The sequence below is a fragment of the Pipra filicauda genome, unplaced genomic scaffold (assembly GCF_003945595.2).
Source record: "Pipra filicauda isolate LSUMZ 115617 unplaced genomic scaffold, ASM394559v2 scaffold925_size50721_pilon, whole genome shotgun sequence".
In the NCBI taxonomy this organism is placed as follows: domain Eukaryota; kingdom Metazoa; phylum Chordata; class Aves; order Passeriformes; family Pipridae; genus Pipra; species Pipra filicauda.
In genome coordinates this window covers 1-27,901 of record NW_024105115.1, presented here as the reverse complement: position 1 = coordinate 27,901, position 27,901 = coordinate 1, and the positions used below count along the sequence as shown (strand labels likewise).

Here is a 27,901-nt window from a genome sequence, read left to right as displayed (position 1 = left end):
AAATATGGAAGTGTCCAAGTGCTGCCGGGGCTGAGGAGCTCCCTCCCCACGGTGTCTGTCGCAGAGGCCTAAGGGACTGTGAAGTGCCACCCTGTACCGTGTTGAAAGCTGACCTGATGTGTTAACCCTGGCGGTTCACCTGAAGGGGCCACCCTGACAGAAGCTGCAGCAAGCCAGCAGATGGATGCTTCTCTGCTCTCATATTTCTGAAGTTGTCCCACCTTAAATTTCCAGCTTTTATTTCTGCTGCTGGCAGAAACTACAGATTGCCTTTGGCTTGCTGGACCAGCCCCTTCTGCTGTGACTCTGTGAGCCATCCACACCTCATTTCTTGCCACTAAACTGCTCAACAACAGTGAACACTTGAGCTGCATTCCCACCCTTTTTAAGTGTCCCACTCTTAAAAGACTGAGAAGCAATCCCAGTGCTTTCACAGGAACACAATGCACTGCCCAAGATGATGTTAACACGTTTATTACATACAGAACAGATATGGTTTGTTGTTGATAGCATAGGGGACAAAGCATGGGAACGTATTAATACAGCAGGCTCTTTACAGAATGCCATCTTCAGACCGAACAGCGGAGTTTACAGGCCTTGAGACACTTTTTAAAATCCTTTTGTAACATACAAGATACTTTACATACATCACAGTGGAGATATGACAGGGAAGTGTGCTGAAGCCAGTCAGTTCTCACCTTGATGCCCAGCAGCCACCCAAGGCTGCAGGAGCTGCCAGCAGAGGCCAGGTCTCCCCCTGGAGCTGCCCCTCTGGGCTATGTGCTTCTCTTGGAGGAAAACATGCACCGAGCTGGAAAGGAACCTGGTGGTAGAGGCCCCAGACTGATTTCCTCATGTTGCCGGAGCCCAGTGGGTGACAGAAGACCAAGTGCTGTCCCTTCAACTGCTCAAACCAGATACAGAACAAACAGTCAGAGGTACAAATGTTACAATTCTGATTTTCCTCCAAAAGAAGTTGACAGAGTGAAGGAACTGGACTCTACCAGGGCTTTTTTTCTTTTTTTTTTTTTTTTTTTTCCCCTTCAACTAGTCCAAATTCTGAAGTTTATCTGGCCCTAACTGATGAACTGTTACATGACAGTGGAATCTGTGCTTTAAATGTTATATTCTTAACTTAATGCACTCTGTGTTGGGACCCAAAGAGCTCTTCATAGCAGAAAGCATATGGGGAAAGTGAATGAGAAGCCTGGCATGGTCAGCAGTGGCCCAGTGAAATGTCCCTGGTGAAAGGTCCCCCCACATGCAGATGGTGACTCCAGGTATCCCTTAACCCAGTGCCAGCCACAGAGCCCAGTGTGCTGATGCCTGGAAGACTCTCTCCGGCTGGATTCCTGCCTTGGGGAGGACTGGTGTGGGTGGTGTGTCACCAGCACTTCTCACAGGCAGCCATGGGCACCACTGCAGCTGGCTGAGGCCTTTATTCACCAGAGATGTTGCTTGCCTCCTTGCAGGGGCAATGTATGCCCCAGCCTTTCCTGAACTGTGGATCCAAAAATCGTTTCAGTGCTGCTGCATCAGCAGAGATGCCACCTGTTAGAGCATCACCTGGGAACATGGCATCCCTGCAGCACAGCAGGAGCTTTAGACCACAAGCCTTGTGAACAGCCTGGCCCATGGCAGCAAGCACAGGACACAGCTGTGAGCTTTCTGGGAGATGGAGGCTTGCCCAACTGTCCCTATACTGTCATAAGGATGTCCCTGTGAACCCCAGAGTGCTGCACAGCTCAAGGAAGAAACAAGATGACCACCAGGAGCTTCCAAATTTATAACTAACAACTGCGACTTGCCCTAGTCCTGCACATTCAGAAAGGAGTCCTCTGGGGACATGGAACTTGTCCTTGTTGGATGGGACTGTTTCTGCTGACAGAAAGGGGGAACACACCACTGCCTCTACACCTGGAGCTGCCACATTCTGCACCTTGAGCTCAAAACCACTCTCCTTGGCCCCGTATTTTTGCACATCTGCCATCGCCCAGCAGTGCTTACACAGGGAGGGCCGTCACCACTTCTCTAAGGGGCTGTCAACTTTTTTCAGGAGTCAGACATTTCCAGCTTTTTAAACTACTTACTAACACAGTTAGTGTTAGATAAAAGATGCTGGGAAATCTGTCCTCAATTCCTTTTTCTATGTGACTTCAGGTGAGACATGGCCTTTTTGTACCTTGACTGCACATCCAGTCTTTCCCAACTGACAGCCAATCTGTTTTCCTGTGAAAACAGAGATCTCCTTCCAGCAGTTCCTGGGAAGGGGACATAGCCTTGAGTCAAGGCAATGTCAATGTGTTAATGAGAATTCACAGCAGATCACCACCCTCTGCCCTCGCATGTGTTTTAAAAGCCACCAAATGCAATGCAGAGATAACTTTCTTCTGAACCTTTCAGAACCAACTCGGGAGTTCTTTACTGCCTGGCATTTTTAGAAGGGGGAGTTAGGTGTTGTCTTTTCTGCTCTTGAAAAAGCAGTGTTCCAGTACCCCTTTGCTACCACAGCCATGTGGCCTCCACAATCAAACACCCATTTGCCATCTGAGGCCACCAAACAATCCTCTTGGGACACACACACAGGCACCCAGCACACAACTGCTGAGACAACAGCAGCAGCAGAGGACAGGACCTTCCCACTGCAAAGACAGAGGATATGAACCCCACAGTAATGGTGCTGCTGCCTCCTCCAGCCCAGCAGCAGAAGGGTTGCCCAAATCATGATGCTCTTTTCTACTGAGGCCTCCTTGGACTTATCTGCTCTCAGTCCATGGGATGTTATTCTGTGCTTAAGGGTGGATAAGGTGGAGAGTCCACCGGTGAACTAGAAGGGATTTCTGTAGAAGTGATTCACCACCAGTGCTTTGCAGGGGATGCCTGGGGACACACTTCTTTCTCATGCAGGTGGGAGTGAGGCAACCTGCCCGAGAACCTGAGCCACCCCGCTCTAGCTGGGCAAAGGCTTCCCACAGTCCTGGCTCCAAGCTCACTTCACGATGCGCTGCCATTTCTCTCCTTGCAGATGCCAGCTCCAGAGCAGAACAAGAATCCAACCATGCCGAAAGCACACGGGCCCGAGATGAAAGCTGCGAGTTCCGAGGGGGTCACAGTCTGAGGCAGGAGCCGTTGCAGTTGTCCGGGGTCAGTTTCCAGCAGGAGTTATAATGCAGGCGTTCTGTATGTACATCTTGGCATTCAGGCGGGAGGAGGGACACTTACATTGAGGGGAAGGAGGAATTCTCACTCAGGGATATATGATACCTGCCACACAATAATGTGGCTCCGTTCAGCCTTGGAAAGTACTGGCTTCACCTGCGTGGCATCTCCTGCGTTTTCCTCTGTCTCATCATCTTCCCCATCCCCTGGAGAGAGAAAACAGAGAGTAAAAATGGCAAGAAAGAAAATCCCATAGTGCACTGTTCTGCAATACTCCCAAAGTGGCCAATACTGTTACAGTCCCAGCAGTCTGACAACAGACACCATGAGCTGAGACGTTCCTCTGTGCCTGAAGAACAATTACAGCAAGACAATGCTTTTCCAAAGTCGGATTGCATGGATGGGAGAAACCAGCTCCAGCAGCAGCAAAAACCACCCTTCTTTTCAGGGAGGCCAACTTTTAGACACAGAGCACCCTCAGCAGCACGGGTGATCCCAGTGGGGCAGCAACATTTGGAGCCAGTGGCACAGAGGGGTTTGTTCTTTCCAGAGCCATCGTCACAGCCATGTGGTACTGCAGGCACAGGGCAGAGGTTGGGAGCCTTGCGCTGTGCAAGGCAAATCTTTCTCTGCCCTCACAGCTAGATGCAGGAGAAACAGAGCGTGGGGGTTTTCTGCTTTGGCTCCCCACAGCCGCGATGCCTCGCTCCATGACCACAGCCACGCACCCTCTCCCCTTCCAGGTGCCTCCCACCACAGGCACTCACCGATCCGGAAATCGATGTACCCTTCTCCTCCACTCAGCACAAGGACGTTCTTCAGCTTCTGCCCCTCAGTCTCGGTGGCTGCTGTGCTGGGGTTCTCCGAAGGGCTGTCCAACACGCTCCCATTCAGGGTCGCAAGGACATTACCTGGGAGAGGACAGAGGTGCTGTCAGTGCCTCTGCTCAGCCTCCGCGCAGTTCACACACACGCAAACACGCCGGGCAGACAAGTTCCTTCTGCTGGTCAAATCTGGCAGTCGCTGCAGTTTAAACCCCTGTGTGTGAGCCACAGGAAGTGCCAGTCATGGCCTGCACCCCCGTCTGCTGCAGAGCAGCTCCAGTCCCCATTACAGAAGGGATGGCAGAACAAGCCCCTGCTGAGGAAGGGCTCTGCTCATCCTTACCAGGCACAGAGACGAAGAATTTGACAGCATCCCGGTGTCCATGGAAACAGAGCTGTGCCTGAGCCATAGAGCAGTAGGGAATGAAGCTGCTGGCAGATTTGTCACTGTTGTCATCACCGTACACGTGGATGACCCCACCGGAGCGGCTGCCCTCTCCAGAGGTTGGTGAGGTCTTGTTGGCTGGGGATAGGGAGGAGGAACATCATCAGTGATAGCTTTGAGTCCCCTTTACAGAAGGGACTCAATCAAAGAGAAAACTCATGAGTCATGAAGGAAAACCTTTAAAGGCACAGGTCTCTTAAAGGTCTTGTGTGAATGATGTGATGGAAGAGACCACACCAGATTACACAGTCCCTCTCTTTTAGACTGGGGCAAGCTAGACTGGTGTCCCAGTGAAGGACTCACCAGCAGTGATTCTGTCCAGCCTCCAGAATCACCCACTGTCCTAGTACCAGCCTTGGTTTTTTGTACCTGGCAGGGTATCCAATGGTGTCCACTGTTCCCAGAGACACCCAGGGCACCTAGAGGAGAATTACTGCTATTCTCTGGATAGGTGAAGTTGCTCGGTTTCCAAGTCAAGTCCTTGCTCATGCCCAGCTGTGAGCATACGTGCTGCTGAAAGCAGTCACTGGGTCTGGTGAAGCCTCTTGGCCCAGTCAAAGCCATCACAGAAGTGGAGTTCCTTCCTCAGTTCTTGATTTAACCAGAAAATCAAACTACTCCAGCAATGAACATTTGAAACATGTTCACCATCCACAGCTTCCAAGGATTTCAAGGTGGGCTCAGGGGCCTGCATCTTTCATGTCCAGGCTCAGAGAATGTGAAAGTTTCCAATCACCAAGCAACAGAGACCAGTGCTCAGAGCTCAGAACAGGGCATGCTTTCCTTCTGCATACACCCACATCAGTACAACAGGAACAGCACTAAAATCAGGCAGCTTTCAATGAAGCTTGATTGCTTCATTAATTATCTGTAATTCTGTATTTTGACTTGGGCTGGATTTCAGTTATTAAGTGATTTGGACAAAGGAGACTTTTCCCTATCAGGCTCAAGCAAGGATGGCAAGACAAGTACAAATACTTTGCTGGAGGAATGAGAATCAGTGTGTATACAGGATATGGCTTTTTACTGCAACTTATATCAGCTGCTTTAAAATGAGGAGACACATGTTGACAGTGTTTCTGGACAGCCATATATATTTCTTTGAGTGAAAAAAAACCCCTAATTTCTGACCCTGGAAAGGCATAAATTTAAACTCAGACCCTGCCTTAGCTGGGCAAACAAACAGTTTGAACTTAGCTTTGAACAAACCCAAACAGTTCTTCATGTTTATCAAGTCCTCTTGGGTTAAACATCTTGGTTGATGACTTGCAGCTGGCAGGTGCCACAGCACCTCCTTGCCCTTGGCCTGCAACTGATGAGAGAAACATCCTTGGAAAAACAAGGATGACCAAGGAAGACCTTGGAAGAACACTCTACTCCTGCTTCCTGGAACCCTCTGACTGAATGAACCTCTCCAGTCCCCATCTCAAACCTGGCCTACCACAGCAAGGGAACCACTGATGAAGAATAAATTACTCTTGACACAAAAAAACCAGATGGATGGCTGATGAGATGGTAAAAAATGTTTATAGCTTTGGGAAATGAGGATATTTACGTGACTGTCTTTGGTTGCTTTTCTCCAGTGTGACTTACAACGAAAGAGTGATGAGCAAAAAATGGATGGAGAGAGCTGAACGGCAGGATGGAAGGGTGGGAGAGCAACTGCGACGGGAGGCAGGTGCGGAAGGAGTGAGAGCTGAGGAGAAGAGGCAATGGACTTACCCCGGAGCCCAAGGAGTTGGCCTCGGTGGAGGACTACAGCTAGGCACAGGCAGGGAGTGGGAACACAGAGGGGCACGGGAAGTGACGGGCAGGAGAGGAGAGAAGAAAAAGGTGATTACTGGGAGATAATTCAGGGGGCAACAGAAAGAGTAAAAAAACCCTAGAGAAACCACCACAGGATCTCTGATGTAGTTCACACCTACACTGTTCTTGCTCACTTGGCTCTTACCTTACAGGGACAAATGTGGTATCTGAGATGGGAGAGGGACTGTGTCACAAGGATCCACTGCTGCATTTCTAGTGAGACCTTCCTGCTTACCACATTTTTACAGGAACACCCAAAGATAAAGCAATTGTTTGACAGCAGGGAAAAGGCTTAACTCAGATTAAGGACAGCAGCCCCAAGACAGAATGGGCTTCAGAACAGGGACTCAGAAATGAGACTGAGATTGCAATGCACGAAGAGGACCGTGTCACTGCCCTCCTGGTGTCAGCCCCAGGCACATCCAGCTCCACTGGCCTCAGAGATCATCCCTGACTTCCAGGAGGATTACAAGAGGTTTGCTCCTTTTATACAAGAGCTATTTGCCTCTCAGCTTTCCTGTAAGCAGTGGTGAGAAAATGTAAATTTGACTACTTTCTAGTGAAAGCAATTGCAAGCAGCCTCAAATCCTACTCCCCCGTGGTGATCTGGAACAGACTGCCAAAATAAGATGCTGATGGGCAGGTATAGAACAGGATTACTAAAAGCTTCAACTAAACTTCCAGCTCTGGAGATGCACCTATTTGCACCTACTGCTGGGTCCCCTCCCCAGGCTGGATTTGGTGTAGGATACCAATTTCTAATTGACTGATGTAGTTGAACCCTAATTTGAGTAAATCAAGCTTTTCTAAGGTCAGTTTCTGGAAAATACTGCTATGGAGATATTTAGATGTCTATGCCAAAATGAAATTTCCAGGGACATCTTCCTGGTGACTGACTTCTCATCCCACAGCCTCCTTTTGTTTCTCCTGCTTCACAGTAGCTACAGAATCAGTTCATATCACTCTGCTCTGTCAAGGTCATGCTCTAAAAAGAAGACTGTAGGGATGGTAGAGATGTCCCCCCACGGAGGAAATAGCTTCAACTGAACTGAAAAGGGCAGAAACAAATACCTGCTTGGTTTTAAATAGGTTACATCCATTCAACCGAACACTTAATTCCTTAATAAAGAAGAGTTACACCAAGTCCAGGGCTGCTCACACTTCGGGCTCTTCTCCCTGAACACAGCTACGATCAAGGGGTGTCAGATGTTGGGAAAGCATCAGCCTGCCCAAGCCACCCACAAGTAACACCCAAAAGCTTCTTTCTTTTTTTAGTGGGGGGATGCAGAAGTACCTTCAATAAATGTCACTTACTCTTTGTCAGGGGAATGGAGATGACGACACCGTTCCCGGTGCCCACCCAAAGGCGGTTGCCAGCGATGAGAAGGGCTGTGATCCGCACGAAGGAGAAACCCAGCTTTCCAGTGCCTAGGAAGCATGAATGAGAGTTGGGGAGTCAGTGATGACTTTGGGCAAGGTCTGCTTTGGGCAAATTCTGCTCTGATCTCAGTAAGTAACAGACCACTTTCTGACAGGCCCCACTGCCTCACCCAGCATCTTGCTGACGTAAGGCTCAATGTCGACATCCTGCAGGTGCTGATGGCTGTGGGCATGGTAGAGCCTCAGGGTGGAGTCCAGACGGATGGAAACCCACACTCCATCTCCAATCCATGCCAGCTGTCGCACCTGGCTCTCTCGCCGAGGGTGGGCATCAAAGGATTTCTGAAATAGGTGAACCAACATGAGTTCACAAAAGGTTTGCCATTATCTACACATATACTCCATTTTCCTCAACTGAGATCACTTGTTTGGGTTCCAAAGCTCTTGGAGAAGCTGTGTTAATGCCAGCTGACCACAGCAGTTTACTACAGGACACAGAAAATCCCTCGCTTGAGCAGCTTTGGAGAGTGGATGGTCTTTGCAGACCAGTTCAGGAGCAAGGGCTTTCAATGTACTTAATAGAAAAGGAAAACACACAACTCCAGGATAAATTCCAAAGATCAAATTGCCTTGGCTCACTGATGTGAACTTCAGATCCAGCACTACTTCTCTTCTTGACAGGATTATTTCAAGCACTCTCAGACAGATTTGTACCAACACCACTGTACTGAATTTCAACCAAAAGGCTCTAAAGATCATTTTTTCCTTAGGTAGCTGGGATCACGGGGGCTTGCTAACTGTACTGTTCCTCTGTGCCACAATGCCTACAGATGAAGCCTCAGACCACATGTGAAGGGTCACTGTCAAGCACATACCTATGTTTTGACAGTACGTGGCCTCATAGACTCATGAGTAAAGGCAAAGAAAATGCTCAGTTTAGACTTATCTAAAGAATTATGTTCTGCAAAGGGAGGAAGGAATAAATACCTCCTGGCAGATTGGATCATAAATGACCCAGACTGACAGTTTGGGTTCTGCAGTAAGCAATGACAACCCAAAGGTTCTGCATTTCACACAGTGCAGCAGAAAACAGCTGTAAGAATAAATACAACGCGTGTGTGTGCACAGACACACGTGTGCTCTCTTACCTCAATCTGCATCGTCTTTGGCTGGATAACATGGATTTTGTTCTTGTAGCCACACCAGACTCTATCGTAGACCACAGCCATGCAGCGGATCGAGTGGTGAGTGTGGCCGAGATCCATCAGGTGGTAATTACTGAGATCCCACTGGCCATCTGAGGTGAAAAGCAAGTGTGGAAAGATGCATCTCCACCATAACATGTCAGCATACAACAGAATCCTCTACCTTTCCCTGTATATTCGGGTATATAGGCTTAGTCGGTACTCAAATGCTCAGTTGGCTTATGTCTGTGACTTTCCCATGCCTCCATACTCCTGCTTCAGGCACAGTCTTACACTGATGAAACATGCAATAATAAAGTTTAATTTGGTGTCTAAAAGTGCTCCAAATCAGTATCCTTTACTGCAATGAAACAAACAGGCTTCTCTAACAAGTACAAAAACCAGCAGGAGAAGAAGACTTGAAAAGGAAATGGTCATACAGTCCTTGTAGTGAGGCTTCCTCACATCACAGACATACAACATAATTCCCTCAAAGTGTCAAACCCAGGATAAGGAATCAGATCTCCCTGCTCTCACTGTTATTTCTAACTAACCAGGCAGATATTTGTGTCCTTCACAGACAGTCAGTCTCTCTGTCATGAAGCTTTATCTTATTTCTGATGGGAACAATTTTGATGTGTCAATGGTCAGGTTTGAGCTCGTGATAAAAGCTGAATCAAAGTTTGAATTGCATGAATCCAGAAATCTCTATATTTCAGCTCGCTGAATGAACTGCTACTCAAGGAATAACTAAGCTCTTTATATGCTAACATTAGTCACAGTTAGCAAATTCCCAAGAGCTGTCAGGTATGAACACAGCTACGAAACTGCTCAAGCCATAGGGAAACAAAACCCACAGAAGTGAAGAGCAACAGAAATTGAATTTACCAAGTGTGCCTCAAGCAACTGCACAGCATGTGTATTTCTAAAAGTGTCATATTTACTCTACATGTGCTACACAGCCCATACACACACATTTTCGTTCAGAATAGCTCAGGAAGCGGTGCTAGTGTAAGCCTGGGATGGTTTAGGATAGCAATTATGTGTATAATAGCTATGTGTTTTAACTCTGTTTGTACTGCTGCACTTTCAGCCAAATTTTGTTTTCTCTATTACATTGATTCTTACCTTCTCCCCGGTGGAATATGGCTAGTGTTCCATCTGCCAGAGCAACCAGGACTCTCCCTTTCACATGCCTGAAATCACGGAACAGTAAATGCTTACAAAAGCCTGCAGATGTGAGGGACTAATAAACTCTTCCTGCCATCCATACACACGATCTTTATGTTGTCTTTACAATTCCCAGTCAGTTCAGCACTTGCAGGAACATCCTGCAAGAGGTCACACCTTCATTGCAATAGGATCATCCCTAAATTTTATGTTGAGGAAATTCTTCTCCTTCACAATACAAACCCCATCAATTTCAACAAATTCCCCCTAATTTACTCCTCAGTGAAATTTTGCCTTTCTCTTCCCCACTCACTTCCTCCTGATACTGCTAATCACGTATTCACTAACTTGGGTCAGGGCTGGGTCAGGGCTGCAGTTGAGCAGGAAAATGGGTCAGTATGAGGCTTACCCATAACAAAAACCTTGGGAAACTTCCCTCACAAACCAAGGCACTCGGGAGAGCAAAGAAAAAGTTATGGCTGCCACATTCCTGGAATTGTTCAAGGCCAGGAACGTGGACAGGGCTTGGAGTAGCCTGGCCTGCGGCAGGGAGTTGGAACAATTACCAATTAGCAAGGTCCCTTCCAACCCAAACCATTCTGTGGTTCTGTGAGTCTATGACAAAGAGCTGCTACCACCCCTCTAAAGTATCACTTATGCCCTGAACCTTCTCCTGCAGGTCCCTTGGAATGCACACTTACACCAGGCTCAGCACAGAGTCCTTCAGCTTTATTGAGTGCAGACACTTCTTCCAGTTGGACACAGCCGAGTGCACATAAAGCCTGTGAGAGAGGACAAATTGGGGAAGGTGAGCAGCAGGCCCCACACCTTCAGCTTGACCAGGCTTGAGTCTTTTCTTCTGGTAGGAAAGTGAGGTTAAAACCCTCAGACTATGGTGAGCTGAGCAATGAAATGATGAATAAAAACATTCTCCAGAAACAAGCAGTAAACTAAAGGTGTGTGGACATGAAAAACAGAGCCCAGAGCATGGAGGTGACAGAGATCTGCCAGCTCAAGGGGAACGCACCAGCCATTCTGAGCTCCCAGCCACATGGTGGGGGCAGCACTGGTGCAGGTCCCAGCAGCATCGCTGGTTGGCTCTTGATCTGGCAGCGTTGTGCTGGGCTCCGTCTTCAGCTGCCCGTTCTCCCTGAAGAGGCAAAAGAATAGCATTAGAGGTTTAGCAGCAGCACTGCACAGAATGCCTTCCTAGGCCCACAGCCTGGCACTCACAGGCAGGTGTGGGGCCTTGCAGGCACAAATCGCTTTCCACCCTTTGGTGGTTTTTAATTGCAGATTTGCAATTTGCAACATTTCCTTCCTCCCCCGCCAACAAACAAGTACTTCAAATCTACAGACCCTCACTGAATGTTTAGAAGGACTATTACACAAACAGTATCTTCTCTGTTCATTTCCAACTTCAACAGAAACATCTTAGAGCAACTTGGGCATTTAGGAACAATCTGTACACGAGACGTCCACTCTGCTCCTCAGGCCCTCACATCAGACTTGTTTGTCTTAAGAATTTCTGGGTGGTGAATATTCTTTCTTGGTTACTTTTACAGCAAATCAGAGGTACTACTAGAATAAATCAATCATCATTTTTACACACAGATCAGAAAGTTCCTTCAGCGGGAACATGAAATGTGCACGTTCTTTGGAAGATCTGCCTTAACCGCAGGTCTGCCTTCATAGTGAGAGGTTCAATACTCGCACTTTAACAGTCTGCTCCAGGCTAAGCCATGTTTATTTTCATTTCATTTCCTTCCCTCCTATCATCCCATCTGTAATACTACTTGGGCACAAAACTGATAGAAGTCTGACGCTCTAGCAGAAGACCAGGTTGCTTCTCTTATCCCAAAGCTTATGAAAACAGAGCTGATCAGTAACTGAGCTGGCACTCTGACCCCAGTCCTCCTACCCGTTCTGCCTGGGTGCCTGTGCTGGGACAGGGTCTGTGAACACATGCTCGGTGAGGGGCCCGGCCCGGGCCTGCGCCGGCTCTGCCTCGCTGGCACTGCTCTCCGGGACCTCCGTAGCCTCTGTTGCCTCCTCAGTAGACTGGGACTGGTTGATCTTCCCATTGCAGACGGGAGCCACCTCACCTGGAGGACAAGGAACAGTGTGAGATGTGCTGGAGAATGAGCTGGTGAGTTAACTATATATAGACACCAGGCTATAGTCAATTCTTTATCTTTCCTTGCCAAACTCAACCAAGCCCTGAGCCTGCGCCACAGACAGCAGCTCATCCAGCATCTTCTGCCTGGATGGGGAACAGAGACCATTTTAAAGTGAGGCACAATCTGTGACTAGCACAGCACCAGAAGGTCTCCAGGGCTGTCACTGCAGTATGGAGTCAGCAAGGGCAGCAGTGTGATTTGCATATGAGCTTAATTGGCTTCCTAAGGCTCAGGGGAGAAAGCAATGAGAACAGCAGCAACTGTAGCAGGGCAAACATCTCACCTGTCCAAAATACTCTGCTGTGAGACTCCCATAGCCAGGGCTGCAGGATGTGGATCAGAGAGAAAAGGAGGGCTCAGAGGAGAAATGTACCAAAAGAGCCTTTGTTCCTCCCGTACCACATTAAGAAACTTCTGGAGGCCTCTCAAGTGTTTAACTTAGGGACAGAAGGATGTGGCTCTAACACCATGGGCTCGTACAAGACTAGCTGTAATTGAACTGTCACTAAATTTTATGTCCCAAAACTCACTCTGTCCCTTGTCCAGCACAGGTGTGTCCCCACGCGAGGAACAGTTGCTTCGTGGCACATTGCAGCGGGTCGCACAGCCCACCAGCGTGATCCCTGCCAAGACACCGTCTGCTCCAGCCGACTCCTCAGGATTCACATCCCCCTCCAGGAAGATCTCGCCCGGGGGATAGTCACTCTCACTGGCCGCTGAAGGGCAAAGAACAGATTCTCACATAAACCAAGCTGCCCTCCTGAGGTCACCCTAATGATGGGAGAGGCTGACACTTGGGGTTCACCACCCTGAGAGACACCACAGCTTCCACCAGCACCATGGCAGATCCCCTCATCCCTAGCATCAGCATCCAGGGCAGGTACAGAGCCCCCCCAAACTCGGGCAAGGCTCACTCCTGTTCCCAAAAACCCATCTTTTGTTTGTGCCAAAGGAGCAACTCACTGAACATTCAACAGGGAGGGATCTCCACAACAGGAAGGCGAGATCTGGGTTATGGTGTTTGGAGGACACAACAGAGCCCAAGGATTAGTTCCCAAGTGAGGACATCTGCACTCCTCAGTGGGGCAGGCAGGTGACCCAGTGCAGACCCCAGCTTGGGCCCCACTCACCGGGGATGCTGGAAATGCAGAGCACGTGGGCGTTGCAGACAGTGAACTGGTCCACCACAGTGCCGGGCTGGTTGGCATCAATGATCACAACTTTACTGGTGGACAGTGTGCTAGTGAGGATCCAGACACGGCTGGATGTGGCGTCCATCTCATGGAGTTCCTTTGCCTTTGGGAGAGCAAACACATGGGCCCAATCAGCGCTCCTCCTGGATCAGCCTGAGCCTCAGCAGTGCTTTGGCAACATTTACACATGGTGTAATTTATATTAAATTATATATTCTATTCTATAGTAAATTAATTTTCTGTTTTATATATTTGTATATTAATTTATATTTTAATGTTTACTAATCTAATTTCATTCATATTGCTGCACTAGTACCCAGAGCACTGGACAAAGAGCCTGTCTGGCTCCTCAGGGCAAGAGGAATTTGGCCACTAATTTCTCCGTTGAGATGTCTGACTAATATGTCGCTGAATATTCTTTCAGCCACAACACCATGAGGCTGGGATGCACCCAACTGATCATCTTAAGCAAGCTGGTCTCAGAAGAGTATAGGGCAGCAGTGTAAGACAGCTGTGGAAAAAAATCCCACAAACCAGAGAGCTGAATTATTATCTGCAAATTACAGTTTGCTTCTTTAAAAAATAAAAAAATAAAAAATAACTTAAGACTATTAAAAACCAGAACTGGATTAAATCTCAAGAACTTCAACTTCTGGCCCAAATGGACTCACAGACTCTGTATCTCTGTTCTTTTAACACAGTTTTGCCTGAATCTATTTTTCTTTTTTTAATTTACAATGATGAGGACTCCATAATCTCCCTGGCAACCTCACCAAGCACTTATTGCTACGATTTTTTTCAAAACTCCAAATGTTTCAAAAGTAGAAGCTGGAAAACTTTATCTTGGATTATTGGTCCCAAATCACACAGAAAGTTACAGAAGAGCCAGAAGACCACAGCCCTGCCCCACGAGTATAAGTCAGAGCATTTTATGGCATAGTACAAAGAGCATTTTATGGCGAAGTACCGAGAGAGGGGTCATGGCAGCGGATGGAATGAGAAAAAACATCAGAGGAAAAAAACCACCATTTTCTTTTCTGACCTTTTTCTTCTCAGGAGATGTATGGTTACTTTTGTTGTTCTCGCCTTCCACTTCCCTATCACAGGTGAGGGGATCACGCCCAGGATCCAATTTCTGCCCATTCCCAGGCTCCAGTTCCAAAGGTCTCCATCCTGAGAGATTGACTCCAGCTGCACACCACAGCTAAGGAACAGAAACAGGAATCTGAACTAAGAATTCTGCAGGGTCCAGGGTCTCTTTGAATTTAGGCATCTTTGTGGAGAACTGTCAAATGTCAAATACCTAAAACATTTAATTGGAAACACCAGTTCCTGCTGATTTCTAATAGAAGACAGTCTGATTTAAAGGAGGTAAGATAGAGGATCTCTGAGCCCCGCAAAAATCACTCCTTTTTAACAGATGTGACTAAAAGAGTTAAAGAAAATAATAAATCAGGTATGTAACTGAAAACGGGCTTCTGCAATGTCCTCGGTTTTTCCAACTCCGGGGTTCCTAAGTCACTGCAGCAAAGCAAGCCAGGACGTGGCAGATGTTTAATGGGTTCAAACTGACAGTGGGCAGATTTAGATGAGATTCTTCCCAGTGAGGGTGGTGAGGTCCTGGCACAGGTTGCCCAGAGAAGCTGTGGCTGCCCCATCCCTGGAAGTGTGAAAAACCATCTGCTGGTTTAGCTCCCACATAACCAGTGTGGAGTGGAAGCAACTCAGTGCCTGTTTTCTGAAATCAAATCCAGCTAACCTCCGATGAGTTGTTTCCAGTGAGTTTTTTAGGAGAATGCTGGGAACATGACTACAGAAACAAATACTGGATTTATCTAATACCATAGAGGAAAGATCCTGCACAGAACGTTATCCGAAGATCACACCAACCTTCCAGAAACAACAGCGTAAGAATATTCTTACAACTGAATCCTCAGGATGATTCCTAAAAATCATCTCTGAATGAAGTACTGACAAACTGGCTATTTCAAAACAAACAGTTACTTCAGGTAACTGTCTGTGGCACCTGCAGAGATGACCACCTATTCCCAACTGCCATTCTACTCAAAACATTCTAGTACCAATAGACACGGCTTCACAAAGATCTGCTCCAGCTAATACTGTCCTGTTACCAGTGAATCTGCCAACCAGAATGAGCTGAGAGTTGTGTCCTTAAAATACTTTTTCCTACATCCACTAGAAACCACCATTCAAGAAGAGGAAGCAGAAGACAGACTTTGCAATATCTAATGTCAAAAAAGTATAGACTGTTGTAGAAATTGCAGGTCTAGTGACCCAAATTCTTTGCTAATTTCATATCCCCTTTCTGGACTGCATGGTAAGCAGAGGCAACGTACCTTCATGGTTGGGTCCTTCTCTACTAGTGGGCGACAATACACAGGCACAGGGACGTTTTTCATGCGAGTGTCTTCCTGACCACCATTGGGACTCAGCTGAGGGAAGAGAAGATGAAAAAGACAGTACAAAGCTGCAAATACCAGGATATGGCAAGAGAGATGTAATCAGTATGGTAGAACTGATCAGAGGTGGTTGCTACTGAAGCTTCCTATCACATCTTGTGTGAAACAGAGTCCCTATGGGGAGGGGAGCAGCCCACCCAAGAGACCATTTCACCATCATCAGTGCCCCAACAGAGGCTACATATGGCCCTGCTGATGGAGAAAGGATGCTCCCTGCAAAGAGTCAGGACACTGGCATTGCTTTCCATCATGACGGTTGGGCTTGATGATCTTCAAGGTCTTTTCCAAACTTAATGATTCTATGATCCTACGGCCTGAACCTCATCCACTTTCAAGTCATGCTGGAAGGCTCCTCCCTTTCAGGGGGTCTCTGACCAGTTAAATGAGTCACAGGACAACAAATGAGGCTGATAATGTTTGATTTTGTGTTACTGATGGGGAGAAGTGAGTGCAAACAGCATTTGTTTTTCATACTAGACAATTGTTAAAGTTCTCAGAGTATAAATGAAATAACTAATGTTCAAGCCCAATTATAACAAAGGAAATAAAAAAGAAAGGGCTGGGGTCTGGACAGAAAAGCTTAATTACTTTTGGTTTAGGGTAGGTTCTTTCAGCACCTTCATACAGAGGAATGCTCCTCCATTGACATTAATTTGATCTCTGTCTACAACTATTATACAAACAAAACATGTACACTGTACCTCTAAATTAAATAGCTAATGACTAAGGCTAAGTTAATGACTGAGGTCATTAGATAATGACTAAGGGCACCTCCCCTCAGCCTGTCCAGAGTGTGGTCCCTACCTGCTTGTACTTGGCTGGGAGGCTCCAGCCACAGGCCTGCAACCGCCCGTCGTCATTCCGCACGTGCTCCCGGACCTGCCGGTACTGCTCCCGCTTCTGCTCCCGGCGTGCCGAGGACGTGCAGTCACTGGGGAGAGAAGCACAGCATTACCTCTCAATCAGTGGTTAAAGACAGGAGCTGAGGGTGAAGGGAAGGCGGCCAGAACAGGGGAGGGCACACAGAGCAAACCAAATCCAGATGCAGGGAATCAGAGAGAGAAAAACTTTGTGGAGGAGCAGACACAGGCAGCTGTAATCTCTCTATCACCTGAGCAATGTGGCAGGCCAAGTCACTGTCATCACCACTTAAAATGTTCCAAGAGCCTTTCAGAAACAGGGAATCACCCTTCCCTAAAACCTGCAAATCTAAGAGATCACACCAATTTTTGCTGAGCTGTTACAATTTACTGATTAATGTTTCCACCAGGAAGGCATTTTGAGTTCTTCCCCTCCTCATTTATAGCCAACTATGGATTTTTCTGTCCATTTTTAGGCTTTCTGTGCTGACAAGGAAAATGTGCACTTACTGCTGGTTCCAACAGAACAACTCTAGCTTTGCACTAGCAAAGGTTAAACCAAAAATTGATCTGTGAGCTTTTAGACATGTTTTAATATAAACAAAGGCTGTTTGAGTGTCAGCTCCAGCTCTCAACAGGTTTTTAAATTATCATTATGAGATACAATCAACATCAGCAGAACAATCAAATCCAAACCAAAACTCCCTACTCACACACACAAAACGACATATTTACTGAAAACAAAACGAACATCCTGCTGAAACAAAACACTTCGCTGCTCATGCTTCCTCCCACAGGGTGAGAAGGAAAGCACAAGCAGCTCTGACAGTGTGCAGTCCCACTGTGTAACGCACTGCTGGGAAGCACTCAGATACCACAGCATGACTCTGAGATGTCATCAGAGAAAAAGACAGAATAAAGGCAGTGGGTATCTACAAGGGACAAATTTATCCTTTTAAAACAATCGCTCTTCTCCTGAGCCAGTGTCTTCTCAACAAATCCTTCTTATTGCAGAAGTTATCCTACTTTACCACCACATTCGGCAAAGTTCTTCCAAAAAAACACTCCGCATGTCAAAGTTCTTCCAAAAAAACACTCCACATGTCAAACCGCACAACCTCGCAAATGGCAGAACATATCGTGAAGTCAGTAAAGCACAGAAGATGTTTCTCTCTTCATGTCAGAGACACAAAGAATTGTGGTAAGACTCTGCAGTAGCAATACCTAGAGGTTCATTTTTAGCATGGTTAAGATTAAAACCTAATATCGTAACTTAAATGTGCTGTGGAGAGAACTTTTGTCTTCACTTAAACTCCTTGTCAAAAGTGTCGGGCAGACATTCCATCCCTTTGTCCCAGTGCTGCTATCACACTCCACCACAAAAAGCCTACTTCATTCCATCCCAGTCGGCAAATATGAGTGCGGAACTGAGTTGGCTGAGGCCAACTTGAGCTGCAGTGGTCCCTACTGAAATGATCCATCACGGTCTGGAAATCCATGGCCACAATATGTTTGGGAGGACAAGGTTTGCTGAGCCCATCCACATAGTAACTGATGAGTGAAAGCTCCAGGAGATAAACCCCAGGGGACAGAGACATACTAACATCACACAGCTTCTAAAGTGGAAACCAGCTTATTTTAGGAAGAGCTGCAGGGGGACCTGGCTTGGCACACAGCCCGTGACTCACTCGTCAGGGAAGAACTCGAGGGTGCGGCTGCCGGAGGAGATCTGGCACATGGTGTGGCTGCGCCGCTGGCTGAACCCCGCTGTGGTGGGAGACTTGTAGTGGATATTCACAGAGGGGTAGGTCCTCTTTGCTGGGGGGGGACTGGAGGAAGAGCTGAACAGACGGCTGAAGCTGGGGACAGAAAAAGGCCAACAAGTAAGAGAAAAGGTGCCTGGGGAGACAGACACCACAGATACACAAAAGGGGAAGCAAGAGGTGCAGGATCAGGGGCTGTAAGCCTACCACAAAAACTGCCCTACTTCAAACCCAGAGCTACGTCCTTGGTTTGATTGGCATAAGGCATTTTTAGCTTCCAGAAACAGACATCTTCTGAAAACAGCCCTTTATTACAACTTACTGTGAGTGTATGAATGTTTTCATTCCAGGATATTCATGAACTTTTTCAGTTTGTAAAACAAAAGCAATGCGGATGTTCAGATCTCATTTTAATCTCACTAAGGACAAAGGAAGCCCTTGAAGGCAAAAGGATTCCCCCAACAACACTTTCATCTGACATTTCATTAATGTCAAGGTCCAGTAAGTTGCTGTCTAAAGTAGAAATGGCAATACTCCCCCTTTTCTTCATCTTGTACAAACCACCAAAGAACTTACAACTGCCAAATGGTGGATTTCTTCTTCTCCTGGACGGACGGGTGCTCACGGGAAGCTCTAAGGACAAACACAGTCAAAGCAAGTTAATTTCAGCATCTTTACACAAGCTTCTGCCAAGCAGCAGGTCATTTCCATCAACGAAGCCATGTCAAAAATCAGACCAGAGAAAGGGACGTGCGCTGGCCTTCAATGCAAGCACACCCAACACTTTAAGTTTCAATGTTGACATGAAGTGCAAGTGTGTTCAATGTGAAGCTTTATCAATTCCCTGTAACACTGTCACTGCCACACACAGTCTGGGAACTACAGACCCCAGCATTACAGTCACTTCAAGCCAAGCCTTTAGAATTCGCCAGTTAGAAGCAATACTCCTCCCTAGAGCTTCTCCCGTCTTAATTAGCACATAAGAAACAAGCAAGACAAACAACTGCCCAGTGTCTCCAAATAATGGTCTCCAAAACATGAGATTTGCAGCCCAGGTTCAGGAACAAGAGAGAAAGAATTGGGTACTAGAAGAGAAACATCTACAGTTTGGAAAACTTCCAGCACTTCTCAACCCCTATGTTGATAGGGGTTACATTGACACAAGGTCAAACATGGCCAAGTTCTGTCCTACACAGGGACACTCTCCAACACCCAGCCTCACCTGATCATCTCTGTCCACCTGACGGCCTCCTGGAGCTCCATCAGCCTCTCCTTGTACTGGTTGCGCTCCATCAGCACTCGGGCCATCTCCACGCGGGTGAAGCGCCGGCGCTGGGCAATGGGAATGCTGTCCTGTAGAGGGGAGGAGCACTGCTTCAGCCAACAAAAGATGCAATAGGATTGAGGTTAGTACAGGGCAAGTCAGGAGACAGACACATATTTGTTAGTTCTCCTCCTGTCCTGCCTAATTACCACCCAATTTCCCCATATAAGGTGCTAGTTCCGGACAGTGAGCTCCAAACTACGGCCCACGGACCTCTGGGTGTTCTGCAAAACCATGGAAATTAGAATGAGCATCACCACCAGCTTGAGCACATGGCCCCCCCCCACACACACACACATACACACACACACGTCCCGCTCCAGGACTATTGCCAGCACGGTGCTTTCAGAGTCTACAAGGAGTGATGAGAATTGACAGTGGTCCGTTGGTTCAGAAGTTTGGAAACCAAAGTTTTAATCCATTAGCAAAGCCAGTCACAAGCAGCAGGGAGCACCACATAATGCCATCTGTCCCCTCAGGAGGACTGGAAGAGGAGGTATTCTGTTAGTACAGATGGATAAAGGTAGGACACAGGAAACTAAGGAAAGGCCTTTTCATCTTTGGTGACACAACCTGACCTTCCAATGAGTGCACAGGTGGCTTTGGGTTGGCAAAAACAGGAATGAGATTCTGTCTGTCTCTTTTGAGGAGTGGAAAATAAGAACAACGTGGCTAAATTGGGAAAAATATCTGCCCAGAAAAAGACTGCAAGGATTTTGGGAACTCATTACTAGGGAGTGGCACTGGGTTGTGCTAGACTGTGGTAATTCCCAAGCTCAGCCTGGCTGGTGAGTGCTGCAGAGAGCTAGAACAGCTCTCATTACCAATTCATTATTAACTAATTAAATTAACCAATTCCATCTCCGCCCTCCTTGAACTTTGAATCAAACCTCTATGACCGGTCAAAACAAGAACTGCATAAATGAAAAGGAATTTATCAATTATTTTTAAAATTTAAATGAAAAAACAGACCTTCTGTCAATTCAGCTGAAAATACAACCAGCTCTCTTCAGCAGCTCACCAGCACAACTTGAAAATGTTCCCATCTGCCTAAATTCTCAACAGACCAAGCTCACCTCAATTAAGTCAAGAGATTTAGGCTTAGAACTGAACCTCCTCTGATATGTTGTACAAGTAAGAACACAGTAACACTGACAAGCAGTGTCCCAGCAGGGACACGCACAAGGAAAATCTCTGTTACTGCTTGGTTTGCCTTTTTTTTGGGCCACAGTTGGTCTTTGCTGAAAAGCCTCTATCCCAGTCAAAACGGTTTGAAGAGCTGTGCTAGAAGAACAGCCCATGAATTTTCTCTCTCTGTATTCTGTATCAGGCAGTACTTGCTTTTGGAAAAGAATTAACAAGCAAAACGGTGCCCCAGCACTAAGAGAAGGTGGCAGTCACTGCTGCAAGGCTGGCTGTGTAACCTGGACTTCACTGCACCACGTCCTCACGGCTACAGCTTCACTGCCAGCATGGGGACAGGCTCTTCTGGAGAAGCCTGACAGTTGTAACACCTGAGCGGAACCCCACTGCACACCAGAGTTTAATTCCAAGTTAGGAGAAGCAGATACAATGGGACGGTGCTGAGCAGGGCACCGCTCTGGCATCAGGCTGCAGAGGCCACATCCTGCACAGTGCTACTGCCACTGGGTCGGCTGCTCTGCTGCGCCACGTTCTGCTTTGGAACTTGTATGAAGATGTATTTCATGGTCATCAGCCACAACTTGTTCACCAGCCTTGCCCTCATCACTAACAAAAGCACATCAATCTGCATCTCAGGACACACATATGAAGCAACATAGGTAAGTATATCAACCCCCTTTCCCCGCAGGCATTTTAGTAATGTCATATACCAATTCTGTACAGAGATAGCTGCTTACATCCTCCACCTCCTCTCTGGGCTCTCGTCGGGCAACGATGGCTTCGGATTTCACTCTAGGAAACAGGAAGAAAGGGATCAAACCAGCAAGTGACACCACAGCTGGCCCAGAGGAAGTTTAGGAAGAGAACCAGCTATGGGAAGGTCTGGCTATATCCATCACAAGGGAGAGATCTCAAACCACATGTACCAGATGTACAAATTATGAGATGCTTCTCTGGTATTTTCCCTCCCTCTTGCAGTGTGAGTCTCCGAACAGCTTCACCAACATCACCCTGCTTCTTTCAAACATTTGCTGTGAGCACCAAAATACTGGAACGGTCCAGCCATTTACTATTTCTGAACCATAATTCATGTTCAAATGTTTGATGAGAACATGGGAAAATGCTGGCTTAAGTGCTTCTTCTGGGCTGCTTCTGGTTTCAATGTGATTCTGTGTGATTCAATGCAGTGAAAAAAGCCCTTAATGTGAAGGACAGTTTGCCAAAATGGTAAAGAAGAGAACACCAAATCCCTGATTAAAAAATACTTAAAGTATTAGAGTGCTTTTAATTTCTTTAAACTCTCACATTATGAGACTCAAAAGGCATTTAAAAAATCTGCCTGCTTGCAAGACTACTTTCATTTCAGACATTCTGAACAATAAAGAGACCAGTCTGTGTTATTCTTGGTGATTCTGAGCTCAGACTACAGAACCTTCCAGATTTCAGCTGCAGAACAAATCCTGCCCTCTGCCCTGAGCTCCTGCAGAGTCATGCACAGACAGCCACAACGGAACCGTGCTGTTCTGAGCCCCGGGAGGCAGCCTTAGTATAGGGATGTGAAACCATCCCAGGCTTTGCTGGGCATTCAGGCTTTGGTTTCTCTTGTGTGAGAGGAAAATAAGAAGTGGGATCTTCCTGTATTGAACTTTAGAATCTCTTCTGCCTCTTCTCATTCTTAACAGAAGCAATGAAACAATTATCAACACGGGCATTTAAATATTGCTTGTGCAACTCTGCATGAGCTCTTTCAGTAAATGAATGGGCATTCACTTCTCTCAGAACTATCCTGGATGCTACAAGGATCAAGCTCTTGGCAGTTTCCTTCAAAACCATTGGTTTTGAAATTCCCTTTTTTTTTTTTTTTTTTTTTTTTTTTTTTTTTTTTTTTTGGTTTTTAATTGCAAATTGAAACCCTTAAAGCTCTGCTCCAGGAAGCCTGGATTTGAAGTTGCTGCTGCAGAATCCTAATTCTGGGGAGGAAAATTCCGGTTTTCTAAGGTTCAATAATCCATTTCAATCCAATAAAAACAATGCAATGCTAAAAATATCTCAGCCACCTACCATCAGCCTCGTCCTACTCTGTAAGGTACCTTGGAATGCCAATGCTAACCCCATGAGTGAAACGGAGTCAAATGAACAGAGGAGGTGGGTTTAGCACTCCTCACTCTCAGCTGCCTGGGGCAGGGGGGTAATCACTCACCTCTTCAGCTCCTCCTCCAGCTCCTTGACTCTGGTTTCTATTTTGGCTTTGGCCTGCTTTGTTGCTTCCAGCTCCCCCTTCAGCACTTCCTGCTCCCCAGACAGCTGGTCCACCTTGGCAATCAAATCATTCTTCACAACGTTCAAAGCATTTCTTAAAGGTGTGAAAGGCACAATAAGCAAAAATGCTCCAAACCAGAAGCTGTCCATAAAACAGACCTTAAACTGAAGTCACAGACACTACAAGGACAGTTGAAATGAGTGCGTTTAACAATTCAGTCCAGCTCTAACTCATGGGAGATTAAATTTTGTGAAGACAGAAATCACCATAATTGGTCAAGATGAGGTTTGTCCATTCCTGTATCCTGACTCTCCTTCAGAAGATGGCAAAACACTGCAGAAGGCAGATGTAGGGTAACCTACTACCTGTGTAAAGTTCAAATCTATTTTTGACAGAATGAAGGTCTGAAACACACCTTTCAAAACTGCTGTCATCTGCAATTGTGGATAATTGTGGTCGATGGCAATAGATATATGCATTTCCAATCAGCTCCAAAATATCTTAAAATTATAAAATCAGCAACTTCCTATCACAGTTCCAGCTCTCCCCTGGGAATAAATACTCAGTCTTCTCCTTCCTGGCTGTTCAGCCTCAGTAGCTCGTTTGCCAGCCTTTCTCAAAAACTAACTCCATTACGTTGTCTGCTTCTCCTCTATCGACCATGAAATCTTTGAGAACTCTTCTCTCACAAAATTTTCTTTTCAAAGAACAAACCTTGCAAATAAAAACTTATGAACAGAAACATCCTCACAGAGGCTCAGACCCACAACTGGATTCCCACAGAAGTTAATTTAAAGCTTGCCATTGATCTCAGATGGCATCAGCCCCTACCAGTACATGCCCAGAGGCTTCTCCCAAGTGCCTGCAGAAAGGAAACAGTTAGGAAATAGCTCAGGAGAGCAATTCCTCTTCTACAACTGAAGGAACAAGTATTCAGGAGAACCCATCAGAGAAACAAGCGAGCCCCTGTGAGGCAGGAGTCCTGGCCAAGACCTACTTCAAGGTGACATCTTATTTATAACCAGGCAGGCAGATCAGAGAATGTGACAGTTCCTTACTTGGTCTCCAGCAGCTGCGAGTTCTCCAACAGCAGATTCCCCACTTCTTTGCCCATTCCTGAAAAGAAAGGCCAGGCAGTTTTCATCTGCTCTCTTAGAAACATGAAGCTTTTGTAGCACTGCCTGACTCATGCTTGAGGAAGAGAAATCACCTTTGTTAGGCTTCCCTAGGCTCCCGTGTCCTGTGTGGAGAGTGGAGTGTCTCTCACTGAATGACCAAACAACACCAGCAAAGACACCCATGTGTCCTGTAAAGAGCCCAAATTCAGACCTAGCTTCTCATCCCGACCTTCACAGACCTCCTTGAGAGGGACAGAGGGGAGAGCTTCCCTAACACCAATCAGGGCAGTCAAGGTGGTAACTTCCTGGTTCAGCCATCAGCTATTGCAAACGTTTTTTATCATTCCTCAGAGAAAGAAGGTAGAGTTTATGGGTTTTTCACAAAGGACAGCAGAACACTGCCCAAGTTGCTGTCCTGATCTGCACACCAGTGATTTTTTTCCTTTCCTAGTATTAGCCAAATTTTCTGTTTCTCAGTACAGATTTGGGATCGTGACTGCGACCAGTTTCATGCACATGAAAGGCTTCCCATTACCAGCCTTCTGCTAGAGCAATTTTAATAGGACTGCAGCTTGTCCCTTGCTCTATCTACCTTGAACAGCTTTCTCACAGATGTTTAAAATGTGAAGTCTCAGTCCCATCACTTCAGATCCACACTCAACACCTACACCAGACACTCTGCACTTGCCCTTGGGCACCCACGTACAGCTGCAATCTGCAGACTGGGTTACAAGAACGTTGACAAATCTGGGGCTAAGAGTGAAGGCCAAATTCTGTAGTTCATAAAACCAAAGGAATTTAGGGACCAAAAGCATATCTGGGTTGTTTCCTGCTGCCAGGGACTTGCTGAGTCCCAGGGTCAGCTTTGGCCTTACAGAGGGGGATAGAGGCCACCTGAGAGCTGAAGGCAAAGAGGCCTCTCCCTGTTGGGGGACAGTGCTGAGCGGTGCAGCTCGTATCTCACCACGGGTCCCAGAGCATGAGGAAGTCTCCCCCACCATCAGTGTTTGTGCTGCAGTGCTCCTCGTCCTGCCCTCTGAACTACCTCTTCCGTCATAGCAAAGACATCAACAGTTTTCATGATACTTCATTTGCCAATTAATTAGTACTTGTGAGAAAATTTAAAAAAACACAAATTTTAAGTAAATGAAAGTTAGAGGAACATGGCAGCACATGAGAAGTGAGAACACGTCACAACACTCCAACATACAGATCCTCTTCCCACAGTTAAATGGGATGAATTTATGATGGCAAAAGCAAATTCCCAGCAAGAATGAGTAAGAAGTAGCATTTTCAAAGAACTTTTGAAAAATTAGTAGACAGATAATTAATCACTTTGATGTTTCAGGCAATGTGTTCTTTGGATGCTGTGTCAAAGAATATTCCAACAGCACAAAAGCAGGAAACACTAACTGCAGTGCAAACTGCAGAGTATTTTGAGTTGGTACGGTGAAGGATCTATAGCCCATTTTTTTGTGGCATGCTGCTTGTTGGTCAGAAGACTCAGAAGTCATCTGTTTATTACACTGTTTTCTTGCTAATTTTAAGTGACTCTACAAATAATCAAAAAAATATTTAGCCTGTAAGGCATTAAATTGGCACAAGGACATTACAGGTGCTGAGGGACATCAAGGGAAATAGATCATCCCCATCTTTTTGGATTAAATCATCTTCCTTCCCATTCTTGAGTCATACATCCCTCTCTGCAGCTGTTTTTGGGAAAGAAAGGAATTCTGGGAAAGAGGATGAGCTATCATGCCAGAACACAGCGTTCCATCAGTATCCTCATCGTAGCTTCTACCTTACTCGGGTGTGACACAGTGACAACCCAATGCTTTAACCAGCCAGAGGTCTGAAAGGCTGGTCTGGCAATAAAGAACCGGATGAAGCCTCCCAGAGCCGTGGAATGGGCACTGTGAGATAACCTTCCTTGCGCAGGCTGTAGTGGGCCAGCCCTGCTCATGGGAAGAAAACCCAGTGTGGAGTGACTATAAGGACTCTTCACCCCTTTGTGGTGTGGAGCAAAGGGAAGAGAGATCTGGGCAGAGCCCTGTCTAACAGAGCTCATCCTACACCATCCTCCTCCCACAGCCAGGCAAACAGTGTGAAGCATCAAAGCGGATAATCAACTACATGACACAGAGGAGAATCCCCAAACCACCTCTACAGAGCAGCTGCATCCCGCTTCTTGGAGAGGTGATGCCACCACCACAAAAAAACAAACCAAGGTAATGCAAGACACATGGAGGGATGGTGAGTGAATGGAAGGAATTTGGAAAAAAAATGCATGTTAAAAAAAAAAGAAAAGGACAAAAATAAAAAAGAAAAAAGGCCTTCGCCTTACCAAAGAAATCATCCCGTACTATGAGAGCCATCCCATACGAGAAAGGGAACAGAAAGAGATGGGGACAAAGGGGAAGAAAGGAAGAGAAAAAAAAGCAGCCATTAAGTACCAGTTTGTAAACAGCAAACAGAGCAGCTCATCAGCACGTGTACAATGTGTGGTGCCAGCACACGTGAGAAAGTAATCTTGTTCTACTGCAGCCTGACCTAACAGGGACTTCCACCTGAGAGCATCACAGAATGGTCTGGGCTGGAAGGGACCTTAAAGACCACCTCATCGCAACCCTCTGCCTTGGGCAGGGACACCTTTCACTAGCCCAGGTTGCTCCAAGCCCTGTCCAACCTGGCCTTGAACAATTCCAGGGATAGGGCAGCCACAGCTTCTCTGGGCAACCTGTGCCAGGGCCTCACCACCCTCATTGTAAAAAAATTCTTCCTTATATCTAATCTAAATCTCCCCACTTCTGGTTTAAAACCATCACCCCATGTCGTATTGCAACAGATGTCAGGACGAGCTTGAGATGACCTCATCTGCTTATTCCATCTTCATCATTTCCCCTGTATGACACATCCTTGAGTTTCCCATCACCACAACAAAGGCAGGTCAACAGACATTATGAACAGGGTGAGGGAAGGACAGTGGCAGGGAGGAAAAATAAAAGAGGGTGAGTATCAAAGCTTTAATCTGGCCTAAAAAGGCCCAAATCCACCTCCACACTGCAACAAACTCCAACTCCACTTCAGTGGGAGGTTTTCTGAGGAATGTTCACAAAAAAAGTGGCTTACGGTAAAAGCAGTTTGAATGAAAAGAAAGGATGATGCTGTCCCTTTCTTTGCACCATCACAGAGCCCTCACAGAGCAGTGCTGGGCACAGGGATGGGGCAGAGCTCATTGCACACGTCATCACACCACTGCAGCTGCCAGGTCACCACAGGGAAAACTTCACACAGTTTACACTGAAATCAAGAGAGCTCCCCTTGACATCAACTGAAATCACATAAAGGCCCAAGTGTGTTTTACAGGACAGTGCAGAGGATGGCCCTAGGGCAGCAAGCACCTTCTCCAAACAAAGGACAGAGCTATCAGTGACAGATGAGCCATCACCCAACTCCTGCCAGAAAGACAGAAGCTTTGCCACTCTAACCCACTACCACTATACCCTAAGAGGGCTGGTATTCGTCAGGTAACCCCTACAGCGATTGGCATACGGAGGGACTCCTCACAGCACAGTGAGGAGGAGAGGACAATGGGACCTTCACTCAGCCTGT

General features: G+C 46.7%; 1 protein-coding gene across 1 annotated transcript; it reads right to left on the bottom strand.

The window, feature by feature from the left end:
* Nucleotides 1–458: 458 nt before the first annotated feature.
* LOC113995574 (C-Jun-amino-terminal kinase-interacting protein 3) lies at nucleotides 459–26,685 on the bottom strand. The gene is made up of 23 exons (XM_039391261.1): nucleotides 26,634–26,685; nucleotides 24,230–24,287; nucleotides 23,112–23,264; nucleotides 21,649–21,703; nucleotides 19,667–19,797; nucleotides 19,021–19,077; nucleotides 18,370–18,540; nucleotides 16,626–16,752; nucleotides 15,699–15,794; nucleotides 14,384–14,545; nucleotides 13,279–13,444; nucleotides 12,679–12,864; nucleotides 11,890–12,073; nucleotides 10,996–11,118; nucleotides 10,670–10,750; nucleotides 9,927–9,994; nucleotides 8,763–8,911; nucleotides 7,785–7,956; nucleotides 7,549–7,662; nucleotides 6,151–6,189; nucleotides 4,327–4,506; nucleotides 3,927–4,070; nucleotides 459–3,365 (listed from the first exon to the last, which is right to left on the bottom strand). The coding sequence occupies exons 1-23, from the start codon at nucleotides 26,662–26,664 to the stop codon at nucleotides 3,244–3,246; spliced, it is 2,769 nt and encodes a 922-aa protein (XP_039247195.1). The 5' UTR covers nucleotides 26,665–26,685; the 3' UTR covers nucleotides 459–3,243.
* Between the last annotated feature and the right edge of the window lie 1,216 nt (nucleotides 26,686–27,901).

Bases quoted from the DNA above. Each gene is read 5' to 3' on its own strand.
- LOC113995574 (XM_039391261.1), bottom strand. From the start codon at position 26,664: ATGGCTCTCATAGTACGGGATGATTTCTTTG. The intron at 13,445-14,383 runs GTCAGAAAAGAA...GCTCTCCCAAAG, and splicing joins CATCTCCTGAGAAGAAAAAG to GCAAAGGAACTCCATGAGAT. The intron at 12,074-12,678 runs GTGAGTTTTGGG...CTTGTCCTCCAG, and splicing joins TGTGCTGGACAAGGGACAGA to GTGAGGTGGCTCCCGTCTGC.